The sequence below is a fragment of the Pleurodeles waltl genome, chromosome 7 (assembly GCF_031143425.1).
Source record: "Pleurodeles waltl isolate 20211129_DDA chromosome 7, aPleWal1.hap1.20221129, whole genome shotgun sequence".
Classification (NCBI taxonomy): Eukaryota; Metazoa; Chordata; class Amphibia; order Caudata; family Salamandridae; genus Pleurodeles; species Pleurodeles waltl.
In genome coordinates, this window is record NC_090446.1 from 540,566,939 (window position 1) to 540,590,746 (window position 23,808).

Here is a 23,808-nt window from a genome sequence, read left to right on the forward strand (position 1 = left end):
AACCCTCAAAGTTGGACGTTCCATTTGTAGGAAATGCTAAGCTCCGTCCTTTTCTGTCAATTTGCACCATTGCTTTAGCCAAAGACGTGGCGCAACACCCTTCTCTTCCATTACAATGTAAGGTGGTGTACTTTCTGGCGGTGTAGCCTCGCCTACATTCGTTGTAATATATATATTTCCCATTAGGGCACTTTTAAAGCTTTGAAAAATTTCATCTTTTCAACCCTTTTTGCTACTCAAAATCAAATCAGGAAGTGACTTTAAATCCCAAGATTCCTTTCACCTATGTTCTCAACCAATTGCCTCTCACGGATGGCTGCCAATCCGTGCGCAACCCTTCTCACTAACTGACCTACCCTATCGCGGCTCCAATGACGTCACACTCATATGTACTGCGGCTGACAAAGTCTTGCGGCTTGTCCTCCAAAACTCTGATTAACACAAACTAATGCAAAAATTGCGAGCACTAATCAAAAAACAAAAACAAAAAAACAAATCTCTGGTTTACTACAAAAGAGATAACATAATCGCTTCAGAAACCTTACAGATTTTTCACTGATGGCTCTTCCCGCACTTACAGCTACTCCTTGTCTCTCAGTCTCCCAGATTCACAAGCAAAATTCGACCCACAAATTTTACTCTCAACTAATCAATAGGTCTGTCCTGGTGCCCATAGGACTTGCCAAATCTCAGTTGAACTTTTCTTTCACTCACTTTACTTCATACACTGACTTGTTGACCACGCCCGATCAACCTACTAAACTAAACAGATTACAACATAAAACCAAGTGTCTCATACACTTTTCAATATACTCAGCAGTCTTAGACCACGCAGGGTCCGTACATCAACAACCATGTGGAGAATTGTTTAGCACAAATCACCACAGACATATGAAGTTTGACTTCCCTACTCTCATACTGCGGAGTATGCACACTCCTTCTACAACTTCATTTGGAGTACGCAAAATCCCTAGACCCTCACAGACCTCACAATTCACCTGCGATTTGCATAAGCATCCTCAAACAACCATTAGCAGGATCCAGAATCTGGGAAAGTCATTTCTGGACTTAAGGGAACTTAGTTTTCTCCTCAATTAACATTATTGAAAAATAAAATCAAAATCTCAATAATAATCAATTCTCAAAGGACCAACTCATCTAGCTACTACCATCTCTGGGAACACCTTCAATGCTGTTACCATCTCTGTTCACCTGTTACTCTGTACTGGACGTCTAGGGCAAGCTCTTAAGGAGATGAACCATTAGTCTTTCCTACCTCCTCTGTTAACACCTGTCACTTTTTACCGGACATCTATGGCAAGCTATTAAGGAGACTAACCATCAGTCTGCTACCATCACTGTTAGCGCGTCTAACCTAAATAAGTAAACTTACAAGGGGACGCAAATAGGTCGATGAACCTTTTGACTCGCAATTAAGATGTTCTTACCATAGCTCCAGTATATAATCAATAATCAATACATAATAATCAATAATGATTAGTAATCAATAACATCAATAATCAATGGAGTCAGTGATCGTCACACACCATGACCTTTCAGTCATGAATAACCACACCTTTTAGTAAAAGTTAGAATATTTATTTCCCTAAATTAACAATGCTAAGGCCATGTAGATTAATCTCAAAATCACATGAAACACATATAGAAACAATACTGGCTGTCCAAAGCGGCTGAAGAAACGTAATCTTATCAAAGCTTGAACTACAACACATTGTAAGGTTATGGTACAAATCAATAACAAAGTCAACTGCGTCAATGCAATTATATACATGAAGTTTAGCAAAGAAATTCATCAAGCATTAATCCCTATTAGCATAATTGCATTAGTGAGGATCCTTAACTAACATCAGATTAGCATCAGCATGTTGGGTTTCATGCAAAACAATGTAGTAACACAAATTTGGAAAAACATCTAACTATGGCTCTATCAAAATAATGCAGTTGGTACCTAGAAAGAAAAAGCAAATATGCATGATAATCACAGTTTATGATATACCTTTCCTCAGCATGGATCAGCAAAGCAGAGTCAGTCTTCGTCCTCAGGACATCAGTCGATCAGCAAGACATCAGGCTTCAGCATCAGCATTCAGAAGAGGCAAAGTCTTTAAACATTAAAGTTTAGCACGTCTTGTATCAAGACGCATAAGAAAATAATGACCTTTCGGTCAGCAAGAAAATGAGCAAAGACGGTGTCTCTTCTCAGAGCAGTGTCGTTAAGTCAAAGTTACCTAAACTACCTCCCAAATCCCTTTTGGTCAGTTAATCGTATGTTCACACTTTGTCCAATAAAACTAAAATCCCAAATCTATAAATTCTAATATTACTCTGTTCACACGTCGTTGATTGGTTTATCTTGCAATGTCCTCATCATCCGACTTGTCAGGTAACAGTATTGTTGCAGCTTCTACTCTAGTCAGTATCTTCATTGTTCTTGTCCTGGAAAAGTCAGTCTCGCACACATTGCACACAAATTGTTGCATTAGCAGGAACATCATCTCCTAGCAGTCGGTTCTCATGAGGAGATGAGCACATCATGTAAGATGGAAAATCACAGTTTAACTCTCTAGGACTGCTATTTTATTAAACGCTAAGAAATTCAACTTTTACATGAGGCCTGGCAAGTAGGCCAAGACATTCACTAAGTTAAGGCCTACAGTTAATAAAAATAAAGCTTACTGCATACACCTTGATATAAAAAGTATTAAACCATTGATTAGTACACTTCGTTAACATTGGTGGCTATTCTTCGTAATCACATTTTCAAATGTGTGCATTATTTTTCTATGTTATTTTATTTTCTACACAAACGTTAATAATTTTTATTAAGACACCTGCGCTAGCAACGGTGGCCTGCTGGGATCAGCAGACAACTATATCTGTGATTGTTTTTTCAACAAAGCAATTTCATTTTTGTAATGTCACCCGTTTTCCTGAAAGGAAAACTGGGTGCGTTACAAAAAGAAAATTGAAAAGCTTACTTTTAATTTTTTTTAAGTAGTCAGGGACTACAGCCTGCTCTTTAAAAGTGTTTGCACCCTCATTAGCAAAGGGGTAAGGGTTCCCTTTGAGACCCCTTCCCCTTTGCGAATGGCTTACCACCAACTTGAAGTTGGTGGTAACTGTGAATGTTTTGCGACCGCGTTCCCGGTCGCAAAACAGTCTTACATACCAGTGCAACTCACTATTAGGAAGGGATGCCCTTGGCACGCCCCTTCCTAACACCGAATTGCTACCCATTTTGCGATTCAGTAACAGATTACCGAATTGCAAAATAGGGTTTTGTACATTCTAAAATGTTTTTTTCTGGTTGCAAATGTCCCAATTCTGCGAATCGGGCCATTTGGAAACAGAAAAAAGCTTAGTATATCTGACCCTAAATGTCTAGATAGCTTACACTCCATAGATGACAGTAATAGAGCAATAACGGTACTCCATCAGTCACTGATCTTGCAATCCAAAACAGCTCTGAATACAATAGAACACAAATGGGGGGAAGATATGGCCTCCCCACTGGATGATGATGACTGGCTGAGGGTGTTGTGGGTAACCCCTAAAATATCTCACAACCAGCGGTTCAACCTCATACAGTATTAGTATCTGCACATAATGCCTATACCCCTAAGAGGATCAACTTTATGTACCCAGAGGCACAGGCAGACTGCGCTAGATATTCTACAGTTGAGCTACATTTTTTCATATGCTGTGGAGTTGTCCAAGGCTGGCTGTGTGTTGGGGAACAGTGCCGTGCTTTATAACGGCAGCCACGGATAGGACTAATTCGAATACTCTACAGGTGTGTCTGCTAGGCCTCTATCCGAGAAGCAAGGTTAACCAAGTGTATTAGACACCTGGGCGTGGCAACCGTCTGGGTTAGCATCCTAAAGACCATGCCCAAGATTGATGGGAATCATTACGGGGGGAACCATGCAGCAAAGGGAATACTGTGCTTGTGGCCAATACTGCATGTCCCATGAAAAGTAAAAATGTGTGTGCCCACCACTTGCGTACATGGTGCTGTCATATTCCTAATGGTTCTATGTTTAGAGGTCTCGTTCTCAGTAGTATAGTTTTGTTTTCATTAGGGTTGTTTGTGTTTCTTTCCTTGCATGTGCTGACTTGTCCACATTAAAATTGCTTATCAGCTGTAAAATGCAATAATGATTGTGACTCGCTGTTACAGCTAATAACGAAATTTGATACTGAATGTAATATTGCTGTTCAAATGCATGATGGTAATATCTTGGCCAAAAATTGTTCCATGCAGAAATGTATGGGCATATGAATCTGCTAATGTTGTAAATAAATAAACATTACATTTGTAAATCAGAAACCACACACATTAAACTGTTTCACCAGTGTGCTTTGGGTTGTAGTTACAATAGTAATTGTAAAATCTTTAAAATTAAACACTCTACCCGTTTGTTGTAGGGCTGAAGTTTAAATGATAAATCCGCACTCCCAAAAATTAGAAAATTATCCACAAAGAGTGAAGGTTTGGAGTTAAAATCATACATTTGGACTCCTCAAAATCAAATATTTTCCCCAATGTCTGTTATGTTTGAGTTAGAATAGTAAATCTGATACTCTAGTAGTTGATATGTTGGTTGCTGTTAGAAATTGAGATTCTGCTTGGCAGAGGTATGCACCCTGTTCAAGCAGGAACCACACTGAAGTACACCATCTGGCCTTCAAAAGGAATTTAAAATGCATCCAATATAATTCCATAGCACTTTCAAGACGGTATCTAGGCAAGATTCTGTTCTGAAAAAAACCCTTATTTAGTCACTAATTCATCCTTAGCTGCAACTGAGCTTCGTGACAAAAAAAGCCCTCTCCATAGCTCAGGGAATGAGGGACTCTGCTTGACATGAGGCTCCTGCAAAAGGATTGGCTCTTGTGATATGATCTGTTGTCTCCCATGCCCACCACACACCAAGGCTTATTACCATTGAGGAGCCCACTATGTGATGAGGACCCAAGGAGGACATGGGTCCAATGGGAGAAGATGAGGCAGTGTCTCATGCCATGGTATGGCCTTGCTACCCAAAATGCCTCAAACTGTGCTAGGAACTGGCACCATGGTTGTGAGCACAGGTGCTGCCCCTGCAGAGAGCATAAACAGACATATTGAACATCTTTGATGATATCTAGAGCCTAATGAACAAAAATAAGTGAGAGCATAGATGGCACCAGGGATGTACCACAGTAGGTACTGTGCGCTTCACTTTTGTAGTTAAACTGTAGAGCGGTGGTAGAGGGAAGTCACAGTTTAGGTCTTGAGGGGAAAAAGGAGGAATGTGTTAGAGAGGAAGACAGAAGAGATTGTAGTGACAGGAAAAAAGAGACGAAGAAGAGGAAGGGACACAGTCATGAAGGAAACAATATGCAAACAAGAAAGAGAGGAAGGGGGATGGGAAGAATGGAAAAATAGATATATAAAAAGAGAGCAGTAGAAATAAAGGGGAGAAGTGGAAATGGCGAAAGCTAAGCAAATGCCATGAAAAGTCAGAGTGCAAGGCAGAAGGAGGGTTACTATAAACAATTAAAAAAGATGTAAATAAGACACATTTATGAGGGGCAAATGGGAGAAATAAATGAATGAAGTAAAAGGAAGAACAATAGTGGGATTAACAGTGAATGATTAAAAGGTATATAAAGTGAGTGAAGTAGAGGAAATTAAGGTTGTAGGCTCAGGTGTAGAATGTGACTGAAATATGAACAGATAGTGATGGTGATAGAGAATGTAGCTTCTGAGGAAGGAGGTAGGGGGAGGAAGGCAGGGGGAGACGAAAGAGAAGGCTAATAATAAAGAACCTTTAGGAAGGCAAAAGAGAGCCAGCTGGCAAAAAGGAAAAATGGTGTAGGCAAGGGGAAACAAGACAGGCATCTAAATAAGATACAGAGTTTATGGGAGAGAGATTTGAAGAGACTCTAGTCTAGTGATTGCTTAAATGCAGCATTTGACATCACCTTTTCATCACATTTTTTATGAATGATTACCCCTGAACCAACTTGATAAAGGCTTGCTCACTTGTTGCAATTCCACTTTGTGTGGTGGCCATGCAAGGAACAGCTTGCACCAATGGTGGAAATGGATGGCAGCAGTGTTGGAAATGAGTATAGGCCACCTAAGGAATTCTGGGCACCTGCACTACTTTTTTTCGGTACTCCGCGTCCATCATACTTATTCTTTTGGCTCATTTACACATGTGTTATTGTCCTGTCTTATAGTTCCCTCACCAAATGGTAGGGCATAGCCTTCCACTCAGGAGGTAAACCAGAAGTGTCTGACACTAGCTTGGGGTAGAAAACACTGAGCAGAAGGTATGTGACTTAGGGCCTGATTTAGAGTTTGGTGGATGCTCAAACGTGCCAGAGAGCTCATCCGCCTTATTATGGTCTCATTATAGCCTATGGGGATCGTAATACGGCAGACGAGATATCGGTCACGTTTGTGACATAGTAACCCCAGCCACCAAACTCTAAATCATGCCCTAAGTCTGAGGTCCATGCCTTCTCAGACTTCTCTGGTTCATCCGGAATTGAGTGGCCCTAGATACTCTTGCTCACAAACATACAGCTTTCTGACTTGAGCATATGTTTAATCAGAAGCAAGACCCACTCTGCAAATTGTAGGGAGTCATGGAGGGAGTCACACCCAGTAGTTATTTCAGCGGTGATCTGCAGGGAATAGCCTATTACCGTCTAAGTCAAAATCATTATGTCCATGTTCTATTGATTTTTCTCCATGTCCCACCTCGTGAAGACTGATATTTACACCTGAGTGGTCTTTTGAATCTGCCTCCTGGTAACTCTGGTCTGGCCAGACTGGACTTTTCAGCCTGTAATTGCTGTGGTCCTTTACATACTGCAGGAGGACCTCTTTCCTGGGATAGCTTCTTCTAAGAGGAGATTGTCTTCCATACCTCTGATACTCCAGTGGCATGGCTTGACCTGTTAAGCATAACCTACAAACAGTTTACCTGCACACTTCTCGCTCAGTCTCTCTGGATGCTGGAATGGATATCTGGGACCTTTCAAATCATGCATGCTCACACAACAAACACTCCATTATAGGGGCACACACAGCAATCTTGCTGCAGACACCAACAGTCATTTCATACTAGACCGATGCATTTCAGATCATCTCATTCGTCTTTCTGTCTTTAGAGTAAATGTTTGGGTTTCCAGCTGGTTTCATTTAAAAATACTATCTGCTGTGTAACTCCAATAAAAACCCAAACCTGGTCTTCCACCAAATTTTTGCCTTCCTTCTCCAATTTTGCTGATCTACTTTTTGTTGGCCCTAGGACTCTGCACATTTTGCTACAGCTAACCAGTGCAAAGTGCATTTGCTTACTCCTTAAAACATGGTAACATTGGCTTAGCCTCAATAGGCCTATTTAATTTACTTAAATGTCCCTAGTAAAATGGTTTTGTAGGTAACCAGGGCTTGTAAATTAAATGTTACAAGTGGGCCTACAGCACCTATTCTGCCACCCACTTAAGCAGCCTTCTAAACATGTCTCAGGCCTGCAACTGCAGCCTCTGTGTGCAGTTTTAAAACTGCCATTTCAACCTGGCAAAAAAACCTTTTGTCATGCCTAACTCTCCCTTTTAGGTCGAGCCTAGGCAGTGCACATGCTTTGTCTTCAACATGTGATCTACTTCTGTGGGCTTTCACCACGCCCATCTCATGCCCATCACTTTCATTTGTTGCTTGGCCTTCCTTTCAAAATTCCCTTGATTTTGTAGGTAAATGCCTTATGTTTCTCCTGCCTTAAGGCTGCTTTGTTATTGCCTTGGAGACTGACCCTGTTACATGGATTATTGCACAATCTTCTTTTTTCATATGTTGTTTCTTCCTCTCTCTTTTTTGTTTTGGGCATGCCGCTGTTTCTTTGCGGTGTCTGCGCCCAAAGGATGCAAGTTGGAGGGGGGTTCTTTTTTTTTTTTTGGGGAAGTTTCGTATATCACAAACACAATCAGAGGAGCCCTTTACATGAGTGCCACTTATGTACGTGAAGTTTCATGTAGCGCAAACTCGATCGGAGGAGCGCTTCACATGAGTGCCACTTAGAGGTTAGCAGTTGAAAAAAGATACAAACTGGCACATTTTAATCAGAAAAAAACACAAAAAAATCATCAATGCAGCTCTTCAGGCACAGTGAGAGAGCCAATACTACAATATTCACTGCACTCTGGAAACTCACCCCATAATTCTTTGCAGAGCATTTATTTTACTAAACATTTTGGCCCATAACTCAGCCTGTGGTGGTCCTGGGACAATGGGACCACCACCAAACCATTCAGCCCGACACACTCTTTCTGTCTAGATCATCCCTGGATCCCCACACTAGGTTGGGGGGGGCAAAATAGTAACCTCTCCCACCATTCAATGTTGTTTTAAGTTCTGATGGCTGGAGAATTTGTTTTATGGCGGGGAGTATTTTGTATTTTTAAGGGCCTTGTTTGTAATGTTATTGCAATAGGCCTGTTAGGCCATAAAATGTGTAAGACACTACCCTCTCTAGGGGCTAAATATATGGTTGCACTCCATTGATTTCTGCTATTCTCTTTTCATGTGGTTATGTCTTCTAGGGCTGACTATATGGTTATATGACTATGTTTCTCCCAAATGCTATTTTTATTTTTGTGTCCTCTCAGGGCTGTTCTAAGCATTACAGTCAAGATGCTACAATATTCGTTGCACTCAGAAACTCACCCCATAATGCTTTGCGGGGCATTCCTTTTACAAAACATTTTTGCCCATAAGTCACCGTGTGGTAGCCCTAGGGCAATGAGACCACCGTCAAAATGTTCAGCACGGCACACTCTGTCTGTCTAGGCCATCCCAGGTCCCCACACTAGGTTGGGGGAGGACCCCAAAATAGTAACCTCTCCCACCATTGAATGTCTTTTTAAGCACTCATGGCGGGAACTTTTGTTTTATGGCTTATAGTACTTTGTGTTTTAAAAGGTCTTATTTATAATTTTATGGCAATTACCCTGTAAATATGTAAGGCACTACATTCTCTGGGAGCTAAATATATGGTTACATGACCATGTTTCTTACAAATTCTATTTTTTAGTGTGGTGCTTTCTAGAGGTTGTCCTGAGCATTACAGTCAAAATACTATAATATTTGCTGCACTAAGAAACTCGCCCCATAATGCTTTGCGGGCATTTCTTTTACAAAACATTTTTGCCCATAACACACCATGTGGTGGTTCTAAGACAATGGGACCAACATGAAAATGATCAGCACCACATGCTCTTTCTGTCTAGGTCATCTCTGGGCCCCCACACTAGGTTGGGGGAACCCCTAAATAATAATATAAATAAATATCATAAATAATAGCAATATTTTCATTTTTTGCTGCAGATAGAGGAAGAAGGCAAATTAAAGTGCTTTAGTTATATGCAGGGCCACTGGAATTATGTGGCAGAGGACCAAATTATGCAGCAAGGTTGACCAATTTAAATGGCAAGAAAAGTCCAGGTATGCATTTACAATGCCAATAACTCTAACTCAAACAAATGTGAGACCTATTGCATTGCAAATACTTATTGATATATATGTCACCCCTAGGGTAGGGCCTGAACAGCCCATAGGGCAGTGTGCAGTGTATTTAAACATTTGGACATGTACTTTTAAGTTTTACAAGTCCTTATAGTGAAAAATTCTTGAATGTATTTTTCATTTTTGCAAGGCCTACTTCTCCCACTGGAGTTACCTTATAACATTTAATAAGATGTAATTTCCAGATGAGAGCAGGTAACAAGTTCACGTTTGGTATGGTAATGAAAAATCCTAACTCATGGTGAAGTCAGATTTTAAATTACAATTTTGAAAATGTCAATTTTAGAAAGAGGGTATTTTCCTGCCTTAGCTGTTTAGTACCTGCAGCCTGTCTCTGGGACATATGACTGGGTGTAGCTCACAGATGGGCTTTGTGTATTCCTCCCAGACAGCCACACACAATAGGGAGCTTAGGTGTGCCTGGATGGGGCCATCACTGGCAGGATGGAAGGGCACAGCTGAGCACAACCCTGCTTACACTTGAATAGGCTATGTTCTGCCTCCACACAACAGGCTACATGCCCCTTGTAGTTAGCCTGGAGCCAGGACAGGGCTGGCAGAATGCATCGGGATGTCTAAGGGAAACCTCTAGAAGAATCTCCCCCACTTTAAATACACAACTGTGTAAACAATACTGGACCAAAGACACCAGCTCTTAATTACACTTCTGGGCATGTGGATACTCTGCCAGGAAGAAAGACTGTTGGTCTGCTGAAGGACTGCCACTCTGCTGGACTGCTGCCCTGCTGGACTACAGCCTTGCTAGACTGCTGCCTTGCTGTGCTGACCTGCTGCCCATTTGCCTGGGTGAGAAGGACTGGTCCTGCATCTGTTGAACCCAGGACCATTAGAGTGACTCAATGGGTTAGTTGGCTGGCCCTCTGACTAGAGCTTCAGGGACAAAAGGCTCCAACAACCTTGAACCCAGCACCTGACCTCCTGTGAGTCTACCATGCCAAGTAGGTCTACCCCAGTCCTTGACCCTTGGAAGTTGGCCCAAGGTCTCCGGCCAGTCTCTGTGGATCCAGCAGAACTGACTCATCTCTGCTGTGCAGAAAAACCCCCAAGCAGAGCTGATGCTTCGCCACTGCTGCATGGATTGGACCCGTCGCAAATAACCGCATCGCCTCCGGAGTCTTCTCGGACCCACGACTCTGCAACGGAGCTTCAGCACAGGCAGCCCCGACAAGGATGCCAGACTCCGCATCGCACCCTCACAGATCATTGGAACAGATGCATCGCCCCGGCTGAGTGCCACATCCTCGACACCTGACTTCACCACGCAAGCCCTTATCAACAAGATCCTTGGTGACTTTGCAGAACCTCGCATCAGAGCCTCACCACACCTTGTAAATAACTCATCGCTTCGGCTGCACAACACATCTTCAACGTTGATCCTCGCAGCGCTCCAAAAACCAGGATTGAAGATACTTTGTTCAGCAGGCCTAACTCGCTCCATATAGCCAGCCCGTGCTTCATTGCAGTCGGCCTAAACTTGTGACTTTTTCCCAGTCCGGCGCAACTAGACATTGACAGTTGGAGCTTTGTACTTATAATGCTATTTTTTCAGACATCTTTAAACTCAAATATCTCTGGTTCAACTGATTGGATTTCAGTCATTTTGGTCTTGTTTCATTCATTAAAAAATTCTCTAATTCTTTTATGGTGTGTTTTCAGTGTGTTACTGTTTGAAGTGCTGCACAAATACTTTACACATTGCCTCTGAGTTAAGTCTGACTTCTCTGTGCTAAGCTACCCGAGGGTTAGGTACAAGTTAATTTACGGTTACTTGTGACTTCACCCTGAGAAGAATAGTGGTTGTTGCTTGAGAAGGGTTTCACCAGTAACCCAATTTCTCACAGTCACTATTCCAGTGCCAGCTGTACTGCACTGAATATGCAGTGGTCAAAAAGTATACTGGAGCTGATATTCGGGAGCCATACCACTTAGCCCTGTTCATCGACAATGATTTCAATAGCTTAACAGCTTTCACAATGGGGATGTGACAGTGTTTGTGACTTGATAGCCCACGTATAGGAGCACTGTGCTTCCTGCTCTCCTGTTTGAGCAAATCTAGATGCTTCTATGTAGACAGCACTAGGCCTGTTTGCGACCACCGTCCCAAACATACCCAGGTTACAGAAAACCATTGAAAACACCTCAATTCATATCTCAGTGTTACAAAGATATATCTTTGGCTGAAAATATAAAAAAGATGTGTTCTGCCTTATGATAATATTGTGTAATGGTCCTCTAATGTGTAGTCCATGCAGGCAGCCAGCCAGTTCTCAAAATAATTTATTTTAGTGCTGATGATTTAGGTTCATGCTGGTGCTATATACACATTTAACACTTTGTCAACTACTGATTAAACAGTGACTTTTAGCAGTGGTTTAAAAATTTTAGATGGGTGTCCTAAACACTGACTGCAGTGAGGACAGATGAGGTAAAATAGAAGAAACATTTTCTAGACTGGTGTTGCTTTTTTATGGAGAAATTGTACAACATTTTTGTTTCGATAAGTGCTGTTATAAATGTGTTTCGCAGTAAGAGGAAAAATTAGCAAACTACTTTCCTATGAACACTCCACTCATATTTATAATCAATAAGGAAGACGATATAGTCCACCTAATAAACAAGTAACTTACCTTACACTTTGAATATTCCCCAGGCATTAGACCAGATAAGGAAATTCACAAGCAGTACTCCTACGCCAGCTGGAAACATTGGCAGCTTTTCATAACTTTTCTTGATGGTTGTGATTTGTGCAGGCTTAAAGGTGCCACCCATGCACACTGACATCAGTTGCTTTCTGAATCTTCTGTTACCTCAGAGTTGGAGCCAAAATCAGGTTGGTATTGACCAGTGCGCAAAAATCTAACTTGGGACCTTTTTTAGGTGGAAAAAAGTCCTGTTCACAGAGCAGGGAAGATGGGAGGGTCAGTAAGGATCTGTAGTTAGTCTCTCTACCAGAAAGAGTGTTACTGTGGGTAAGTAGCTTGTTCTTCTGAATAGATAACAAAGCAGTACCTCCCAGGTGGAGGGTCTGTGAACTGGCTCAAACCAAAAAAGTCCTGCAGTACTGAGCGGGCAAAATGCCCTTCACAATGGACTGGGCTGTCCAGACAGGTTTGTGAATGTATGTAGAGACACCTATATAACTCATGGAAAATGTTCAGGACAAACAGTCCATGTGCCAATGCAGTGGTAGGAGCCTTTTCCTTCCGTGTGAAGGAGCCTGCAAGACTTCAGGAGGCTTCTTTTTAGCCAGTGAGCAGCTGATCTTGATGCAGAGCAGACCTCAACAAGAGATAGTCCTCTTCTGCACTGTCTTGCCTTTCTTTGCCCAAGTGAATCCAGTAAGGAGCTAGTGGTCCACTCAGTGTTCTCTGTTATTGATGTAAAAGCTGAGAATCCTTTTTTAATCCAGCCGATGTAATCTCTCCTCATCCTTGGAGGGGTTAGGTGAAGCAAAGAATGTCAGGAGGGTGATGGTTTGTGGACGTGAATAAGAGTCACCACCTTTGCAAATAGGAGGCATGCTTCCTATGAACCAGCTTGTCCGAGTAGAAATTGGTATAATGAGGGTTAACAGAGGGAGCCTGTAGCTCGCTTACCCTCTGTTACCAGAAAGACTGTCTTGAAGCCATGAAGAGGTTTGAAGGTAAAACACATGAGAAAAGCCAAAACTAAATTTAAGTCCTACTGGAGCATAACAAAAGGAAAAGGGGGAAACAGATGCCGTAACCCTTTGAGAAAATGCATCACAAATGATGATTCAAACAATGAAAGCTGGTCCGGCAAATGTAAAAAAAAGAGTAGGTTAACCGTGCACAAAGCAAGGCCCTGCTGGTCTAGGAAGCACACAAGCAAAACCTCAGACAATATGGCATAAAGTGGGTCAACTTGTTTGCTTGCACACGAAGCCTCATACTTATGCCAGCAGAAGGCGTGTACTGGCTTGGTGGAGGGACACCTGGCGTGTCAAAATAGCATCCACATCCACGAACTTGGAAGGGAGGTCAAAAGTGCTATATTGCCACCACTCAGTCTCCAAGCATGGAAGTGGAGGGTGCTCAGGTTCAGGTATATAACTCTGTTGCAGGGCAGGAGAGAGATAGGCGGGAAGGTGTACAGGTGCCCTGAGTTCCACTCTAAGCAAACCAGAAGGTACCTTGAAACTCCATTGCATAGAAGTGCTGACATTGCATGTTTTCAGCAGTGGTGAACAGATCATTTCAAGGTTCTCCCCATTCACTGAAGAGATCTTGCACTTCATCCGGCTGTAACAATCATTCATGATCCGCAAACTAACAATGGCTGAGTTCATCTGCCCTGGCATTCAAAGGTCCCATCAGGTGCTGCATCACCAGAAAAATTCCCTGATATTCGAGCCATCCCTGAGGCACAGAGCCTCTTGACACAGATTCCACCACTCCACCCTACCCTGCTTGTGGTAGTACCACATGGTGTTGGTGTTGCCTGTGTGCACCTGAACCAACCACTCTTTGATGGATAGAAGGAAGGCTTTCAACCCCAAGCGACTGACTCGTCTCTCCAACATGCGGATGTGGAGCCAAGCCTCCACTGGAGAATAGCAGCCTCTGATCTCCAACTCTCCCAAGTGACCTCCCCTCTTAAGAAGCAAAGCATCAGTCTCAAGTAGCCACCACTGCAATATGTAACCTAGCATGGGTGATCCGCACAATGCAGGAGGCCATCAGTCGCAGCAGCCTCAGAGTCATCCTTACTGAAATCAGGGACTAAGGCTGAAACATCGGGATAGTAGCCTGAATGTCCGCTCATGGGGGAGGCACAAAACTGCACCATGTGCAGAATGGCTTTGATGAAAGTGAGCATTTATGAAGGAGTCAGGTGTGACTTTGGCACATGTGTAGTGAACCCCAATGATGTTAGGAGGTTTACCATAGTCAGGAGGTGGGTGATTACTGCATGGGGCAAACCCACCTTATGCAGCCATTCATCGAGGTTAGGACTGGAACTCTCGATGGAGAGCTGTGACCACCGCCATCACCTTCATGAACACCCGATGGGTACTAGTGAGGCCAAATGGGAACACAGCGAACTAGAAATGGTCCTGGCTCACTGTGAACATACATAATGCCTGTGAGCCTGCATGATTGCAGTGAGAAAATAAGCGTCCTGTGGGTCCAGTGTTACCATTCAGTCTCAAGGGTCAAGGGCAGACAAGACTGAGCCAGTTGCAATTACTGGTGATGTGGAAAGCCCCTACAATAGCCATAGAGGCGGCAACCTGTGGGTGCAGTCGGTGTGGTGGGACAGACAGACCCAGGGAATTCGCTGTGGCCCTGCTTTCCTTAAAGTAGTCCAGAGCCAAATCTGCCTTATCCTCAAACAGACGAGAACTGTCAAATGGCATGTCCATCGGGCTAGCCTGAAAGTCTCCAAAAAATCCAATGGACTGCATCAAAGCATTCCTACACATGGCCACATTGGTGATAATGGCTCTGTCCACAGTTGGTGGTATCAAGCCCACAAAAGATCATGAACTTTCCCTTGCCACACAGTTGTGAATGGCCTGCAAAATGATGACACAAGCCTACTCGGAAACGATTGGCCAAACCTACATTAACGAGTCTAATAAGGTGCATGTGTGCAATGCTGTAGAAGACAACTGGCATTCATGGACTGTGATATGAGACTCATGGATGAGAAAACCTGTTTCCCAATAAGTTTGGATTAGCGTTCAGGAGAAGTGAGGTATGCATTGGGGTTCATCTTACTGGCTGAGGCCTGCACTACCAAGTTCTTGGGTGAAGGATGATGAGTGAGAAAAGCAGGGTTTCCAGATCCAGGGCAATGACGATATGCAATTTGGCGGTTTGACCCGGGGACCCGGATAAAGCTTAGCTGAAGTTATCAACAGAGCGTTGATGAGGGCCTCAATAAAAGGAAGTAATCTTCAGAACGAGTCTAACCGAGCTGAAGCACCTCGGCCAGTACATTTTTTTGACTTACTGAGTGAGGAGCTCTAGAGCAAAAACATCACTAGTTCTCGGCATCACCATGGCAAATTATGCAATCGTCTTGGTGGCAGGACCTAGAGGCGAGAGCAAGCCAGTGTCTGGAGAAGTGTTCAGTTTACCAGCATCTTGGAGATCCTCATACCAATATCATACCAATTGTCCTCATGGTAGGCCTGGAGCAAATTTTATCTCCGGTATCATACATGCCACATTTCGAATCTGGCCCAAAAGGATCATGCATAAGCAATGTCTTTTGAGGCAAAGACACTGTATCAGTATTAAAAGGATTGTCCCTGTGTAGAGGGACAAGCAGTGTCGAATAAGGCCTAGGTTGAGGTTGGCGCAGTGCCACCTCAGAGTCTGACAGCACTATGGGTTGGCCATCATCAGTGGCAGCGGCATTGGTCGATGGCCCTCTGGCATGGGGCGTGGTGCCAGAAGCGAATTCAGCACACAGACCAGAACAGAACCAGGAATGAATTCAGAAGCCCCAACTGACACCGAGGGATATCTCACCAGCATAGGTCCAGATTGGAGGCCTCTTAGCACCTTGGGGTGCCAAAAATATGTAACATTGCATTCTGAAAGTCCTGATTTTCTTGAGAAGTTGGCCAGGACACCAGAAAATCTGGCTGCTATGGGTTAGATTAGAACCCATCTCTGCAGAGCAACTTTGTCAGTGGGTCTGGGAAGCACAATGGCGCCCTTGTGCCTTCCCAGGTAATTGAGAGTGGCAGGACAGGACAGGACTGTCCCGCTTGAATTTCTTTCACTTTTTCTTGGCCTTACCTCAAGGCTTGGACCTCAATAAAGACCTGTCATGGGAATGGCTTTGAGAGCGGGCGGGGATCTTCATTGTACCTTTTACCAACACAAGGTTTCCAATCCTAGAAAATGACAGGCTTTACCTTGCGATACCAGATAGCCTTCAGTTGCATCAAGACACAGTCACTGCAAGTCTTGGACTTGTGTCAAACTCCAGACATCACAGGGAAACAAAGTGCGGATCAGTCAGAGACATTTGTTTGCGACATTCCCCAAAAGGCTTAAGCCCTGAAGAGTTTGGAGGGGAAATTGGTCTTACACAGTAGAAAACGTTTTTTTGTTAAAAAAAACGCCAAAGAACTCAGTCTCAAGGCTACTTGGTGTAGCTCTGGAACTGCATTGGTGGAGTGAACAAAAGAACTGATGTCATTGCGCATGGGTAGTGCCTAAACAGGCCCATGCATGTCACTTCCAGCATGCAACAATGTTGACACAGAGCCTGCCTGCGCTTCCAGCCTTGCCGAGGGGTACTGCTTACCATTTTCAGCATTTGGTCTGACACGTGAGGGAATATTCAAGAGGTAAGGAAATGGCAGTAAGAAGTCTCTATAAGAATGCAAAGAATAAACAATTCAATCACTAATATGACTCATGATGATGTCTGTAGGAAATAAAATTGAATCTGTGATAATTAATTCAATGCAGTCTATGTTCTAAGCTTTCAAGAGACACAAAACTACCTTCTCCCCCTCTGTAATACCTCACACAGTCTTCAGCCATGTACAATTTCTATTTCTGCTACCCCAAGTGTCTAAAAAATATATTTTACTTACTATATCTGTTTAAGAAGCCTTTCTAGTCACCTGCAATACATAGGTTACTGGGAAGTGATTCTAAAAAACTGACATGAAATCTGATGTAAGATTGCATTAGATCATTTTTTAATACATACCGGAAGCATCGGGCACTTGTAAGCACCCATCTTTCACCAATGATGACCCCTTCACACATGTGGTCGTAATACATCTGTACACTGACCACCCAGGGCCATTCCCCTTGCTGGACCCCACCTCCGCCAGTTGTTTGGTTTGTGAGAACTGGACTTCCACACTCTAAAAACAAGAAGACAGTTCTGAATGTGAGTTTAAAAGACACATTATGCTATTCTTTTTTACAATCTCATACTCTTTGTTGGCGTTTCTATAGGTTATAAAATGCCATTGTTTAAAGCAGCTTTCAGCCGTTAACCAGTCTTATTTAATGCAACATATTGCTAGAAATTATTAGGATTCATGTAAAATAAAATAAGGCTACATCTTTCTCAGCAAAAAAAGAGACGTTTGGCTTGTTAAGCTCTCTGCTCTAGTGTTGTTGCTTCCTACAATATGAGAGGCTAGCAGGACATGATTGTTGCCTTTCGCTTTTCCCTTGCCTGTGCCATTGAGAACCTAATGGCAGACAACTGACGGCTGCACAAACTAACACAATCCATTCTCATAATTTCTATAGCTTATTCAAGATCTTAAAAAACTGTATATTACAACGTGGGAAGAAACTCTCAGGGTACTTTATTCAAGAATGTGTTCTGCTCCTGGGTACTCATGAAAAAAGGTAAAATCATGTATCACGTTACAAATTAAAAATGTCAGATATAAATCTACAAATATTCATAATCCTCTTTGCTCTTACTTTTTTGTAATTTTTATTGACGTTTATCAAAATAAACAAATTACATATACATTTTTCGCTCATGTATTGTGGAGACAAATTATATTATTTTAAAGTATTAAATACCACTGCCCCATATTTAATGTAGAGTGCAGGTTTGATCCTCCGCATTCGGCAGTTGTCACAATCTAGATACGAATGTGGAGAGCATTGTTGGTTATGTGGTAACGGGGGTTATGCGGTGCGAGTGATGCCAAACGGTACTGAATACTACGAATGCGTCTTCTTGGATGACACTGTTAGGCTAACGAAATGAGACACAAGCTTGATTCACGTGTGGCTTCTCTATTGTTTTCAGGTGGGTCTGTCATCGTTGTGGTGCGATTCGCTTACAAGCACTGTGTCCCAACTGCTAACTGGGGCTGGTTTGAGTTGCCATGTGTTTAAAGAAAACGTGGCTTTCGGCTTCTGTTCACTTAAGCAGCTCTTGCTTCAAATATTTTAAAGTGGTGAGTACTTTTGCCTCCAGTTTTAATTAGAATGAACACCAGCTCAAGGAATTTCCTTTCATGTTTGCTCTTCTTCTTCCCAGGTATACATTCCAAATCAAAAGCTTTTAGGTTATTTTCTAGTCTGACTGTAGTTACCTTTTCAGATGTCTGTGTGACTTGCTCCCCATAACGGATGTTTGTCAGTGAAAGATTAAAATAGAGGAGTTAGTTAGCATTCTATTCTGAGCAGTTAGGGCATTATTCAAGGACAGTGTGTGCAGTGAGCAGGAGTTAGGCACGTATGATGTAATACATTACACTATGTCAGCTTAAATTTGCCATTACTTGATGTTATTTTTGGGTATGTGAGTATTTGTTTCCATTCCTGATCAGAGATCTCATTTTCTAAGACTGTTAACAATCTCTCTTTTAGATTTTTTAAATTTAGTGTGGTCATCTGCTTCAGAGCAATATATAACCTTGTAATTGCTTTGCTAGTGGTGCCTCGCTTCCATATAGCTTCATAACTGCGTGTGTGAAAGAAATTCCTATATTTTGAAGTCATTACTTCTTAACTGTATTGGTCAAAGGAAAGAATGTTAGGAATTGGCCATATCAGACACATTGGTGAACGTTTTTGAGGCCCTGAATACACCTCCCAGAAATAAACTAAAATGTTATTAGTTAGCAGGATGTCGTGTGAATTGTGATTTTCACCCATATTTCTAAACTCCTTAGACAGCAGCTCCATTGCTAGAGTGAATAGGATCAGGGATAACAGCACCCTTGACACATGCCTCTCAGTATTGGGAACAGCTCAGAAAATATCTTTTTACCCTGGCCATGAGGTTATTATATAATAATGTAATCCAACTTCTGATCTCTAGACTAAATCCCATCTCTTCCAATACCCATAGGAGATATTCCTAATTCAGCAAGTCTATCTTCTGCATATCCACAGCCGTGGCCACCATCCAGTATTCCCTTGATGCATGGATCCAGATTGGTCTTACCCAAAAGTGTCCAGTCTAAATTACAAATGGAAAGTAGACAGTAAGCGCAGATGTGCAGTGTATCTTGTTTTGGTTTCAGTAATGGGACCAGCATCACATCTCTGCATGTCTGTGGTAGGGATTCTGCCCGTTTTACTTCTAGGTACAGTTTATGTAATTTGGGGACAAGCATACCACAGTTAGGGGGATACTTATACTTTCTGGTGCAAAACTGCACAAACGCAGTTTTGCATCAAAACATTTTGCACCAGCTTGCACCATTCCTGACCGCCAGCCGGGCACCACATATATGGAATGGTGCAAGCCGGCGCAAAGGGTGGGCTAGCGTAGAAAAAATGACTTTAGCCGGGTGGGTGTGGTGGTATGGGAGAAGGGGGTTTTGCACTAAAAAATGACATTAGGCAGGTTAGAGTAAAAAAAATGATGCTAACCAGCCTAGCATCATTTTCTGACACAAAACCATCCACATGATTCCTGTCTTAGAAAAGTCAGGAGTAATGCCCACCACCCCAATGGCCAGCACAGGGACCCGTGTCCCCTGGGCATGGTCATTTTCACTCAGTGCCATGTAGGGGAGCCCATATCAGGGCCCCCAATGGCACTTTAAAAAATAAAATAAAATACTTACCTGTACTTACCTATACTTACCTGGATGGGGTCCCCCATCCTCCGCTGTCCCTTTGGTGTGGGTGGAGGTGTCCCTGGGGTCTGGGGGTGGCCACCTGTGGGCTTATTCCATGGTGTTCCACCATGGAAATAGGCCCACAAGTCACCTAATGCCTGCCCTGACCCAGGCATTAAATATTGGTGCAAAGCAAGCTTTGCACCATTATTCGACCCCTCCCCCCGTGAGTGATCTTAGCACGGGGATAAATATGGCGCTAAGGCCACAGTGTCATTTTTTGCATGGGAAAGCCTACCTTGCATCTCAAAAGAGCGCCCGCCGGCCCAGCGGGAAAGCCCCTGCAACAATGAAGCCGGCTCCGAATGGAGCCGGCGGAGTTGCAGGGGTGCGACCGGTGCAGTGGCACCCGTCGCGATTTTCACTGTCTGCTAAGCAGACAGTGAAAATCTTTGTGGGGCCCTGTTAGGGGGCCCCTGCACTGCCCATGCCAGTGGCATGGGCAGTGCAGGGGCCCCCAGGGGCCCCACGACACCCGTTCCCGCCATCCTGGTTCTGGTGGTGAAAACCGCCAGAAACAGGGTGGCGGGAAGGGGGTCGGAATCCCAATGGTGGTGGATTCCCTGGGCCAGGGGAAAACCGGCGGGAAACCGCCAGTTCCCCTTTTCTGACCGCGGCTTTACCGCCGCGGTCAGAATAGCCCTGGAAGCACCGCCAGCCTGTTGCCGGTGCTTCCGCTGCCCTCCGCCCTGGCGGTCAGAGACCGCCAGGGTTGGAATGAGGGCCTATATCATGGATGTTACTATAAACAATGATTTCATAACAACAATATGTTCTATAAAGTGTAGGTGCAGTTTGGATAATAAAGATGAAGTAATGATAAAAAATAAAATAAACGTACTAAGATTTGCCTAACATAGGTGTTTTATAAGAATTACTATAGTTTTAAACATTAACATGCATATAGCCAACAAGAACTGACAAGGTTGGTTGGGTTAGCAATGCAGATCATCTAGATATTGGAATTATAAAATTACATGTTATTCAGAATGTTATAAGGGCAACAGCCAATTTTGATAGACATGACATTGAGTTAAAAGAGTTTCAATTCCTGTCATGTATTTCAGAGAGGAGTGAAATACAGTAAACAGCAATCATAATGGCATTAAAAAAACTGTTATGGTTTTAAAATGTCATTTCTTATGTCGATCTATACTTTTCTTTTTAGTGTCTGTGGTACACTTTCATCTAGCTCGGAAGAAGCGAATAATTTGCAAAACACGTGTTGGCCAATAATTTTATCGAAAAGAGGAAAGCAATAAAGATTTTGGACTAAATCTATTAAACATGCCCTTCAGTCTTTTCAAATATTTTCATGTTGACATGTATCTGTATGGGCAAGTTGATAGAACTGAAAGGTGCATGTCTCTATTCTAAGAACTGTGTGTGCATGTTTTTTGAGAAACAAGTTCTAATCTTGTTTGCCTGTCTCTATCGCATTTTGCCCTTTATTGTCATCATCATATTTTTTTCATTTTTCTTTATTTAACCATATAGATAAAAAGCACTACATTGTTCATTAAATGATAATGTAATATAGTTCACCCTGAAATTCATAATACTGACAAAGAAAAATCAAAACAATGAAAAGCAGTCACATGAAATGATAAAAGACTTCTAATGTTGAGAGCACCAGTAAGATACTTAGGAGCTCATTATGAGTTTGGCAGCCCGACCGTTAGACTGCCAGACTCGCGGGGGTGAGGCTGCCGTCATACCGGCAGCCTCACCCCCCCTCGTATTACAATATTTCCACTAGGCTGACCGGCTGAAACATCGTATTAAGACGTTTCCGCAGGTTAGCCCTGCAGAAACAGTGCCTTGGCATTGGCCTCGGCTCCCTAAAGAGAGCCGAGGCCAATGCCATCGCACAACAGCACCTTCGGAATGCGCTCTGTTGGCATAGCAGACAGAGCGCATTCCAAGCGCGCTCACAGGGGGGCCCATGCCATGGGCATGGGAAGTGCAGTGGCTTCCCTGTGTTCTTGAGCACTGGCTTTCTGCCAGCCTTTCCATGGTGGTGAAACCGCCTTGGAAAGACTGGAGTAAAGGGACTTGTGATCAGCACGGCGGTACTGCCATAGGCACCATTGTGGCTGACCAAGACTCCGATCGCCGCCACCCATCGGGAACCGTGATCCTGGTGGTGGCGTTGGTCCCCTGGCGGTCCAACTGCCAGGGTTGTAATCTGGCAGTTGGACCACCAAGGGTGAGGCGGTCTGACCGTTAACACAAGTTTGGCATTCTTAAGACCGCCAAACTCGGAATGAGGCCCTTAGTCATAGATGAACAAACATATTCATTTGAGAGCATTTGTAAGAAAATGAAGGCTGTTCTAGACTGTGTAAAATTCAACTATTTTAGCAAGGGTCTGAATATGACGAAAAATTGCAGGACAATATGGAATGCAAGGAGATCTAAACAAAGACTAAAGTGTATGAGCAAGAAGTAATAAATGAGCTGGAGACCTTAAGAAAAAAGAGAAGAAACTGTGAAGCGCTTATTAATAAATATGCCAAATAAAACCTTTGTATCACGTTATATACCAAGGTGATACAGGGCTCAATTGAGGAAACAGTCTTAACTAAACCATAAGATCTCACTGAGGGTTTCATCTGCAGTCAAGAAAAAGTGACTTTATCTGAGAAGCATCACGTTTGGCAAGTGAAGATGGATTTAAAAACAGGTCTAGTCTACCAATCCTTAAGAATATTAATACATTGTAATTTAACCAAGGAATATTCAATGCTCCATTCAGAAATCAACAATCTTTTATGACAACTCTGTTGAACACTGACTCACTCCAATTGGAAAGCAAGAGCAATAAAGGTCAGAAATTGATGACATCCTTCAGATAATCCTAGCCAAGTCCCTCAAATCAAAGCAAATTAGGAAAACTCCATAATAAAGCTCAAAGTCGTTTGAAAAGTATTATTTTCATTTTGTAGACTGGAAATATTGGCATGACCCCTAATCCCTGCCCCATAGCGTGCAATAGACATACATATGGCTTTATACGTTTTCAATTTCATTATATGTATAAGAGTTTGAACCAAAATCAAATACAGCCCGACAATTACACAAATTGCTTCCTTCTAGCTGTCAATAAATAATTCAATTTGTTAAGATCATCAAAAGCAACTCCCAAGTAAGAAAAGCAATTTACCTTACAGATTGTATTTTCATTTACTTTGCATTTTCTAGATTTAGTTGATTTAGAGGCAGTTACTTTTGTGAACATTTTTGAAAAATTAGTGCTGAGTTCTTATTTTTCTACAAAGAGATCACAGGATTCCTTCAGATTTCTTCAGGCCATTTGCTAAAGTAGCCAATAAAATCACAGTATTGACATAAAGTAGCACAGGGATCAGATGATAGCTCACTAATGGCATGTCCTGACCATGAATAATCAGTAAATCTCCAAACTGATTGATATACATAATAAAAGAAAAGGTGCCAGGGTACACAGCCCCGCCAAACACTCATGCATAAAGTGAAAACGTCAGTACACTTGCTCCCAGCTCCATATCTTATTATGTAAAAGATGCAAAACATTTATGGGTATGCTATCAAAGCC

The 23,808-nt window shown here is 42.7% G+C and overlaps 1 protein-coding gene across 4 annotated transcripts in view; it reads right to left on the reverse strand.

Moving 5' to 3' along the window:
- The window catches only part of LOC138304315 (transmembrane protease serine 9-like), a 1,357,906-nt gene that overhangs the window by 1,093,699 nt on the left and 240,399 nt on the right, over nt 1-23,808 (reverse strand). For all 4 annotated transcript variants that reach the window (XM_069244270.1, XM_069244271.1, XM_069244272.1 and 1 more), the window contains one exon: nt 17,330-17,489. In XM_069244270.1, coding sequence (XP_069100371.1) covers nt 17,330-17,489 — 160 coding nt within the window. The remainder of the gene's footprint in view (nt 1-17,329; nt 17,490-23,808) is intronic.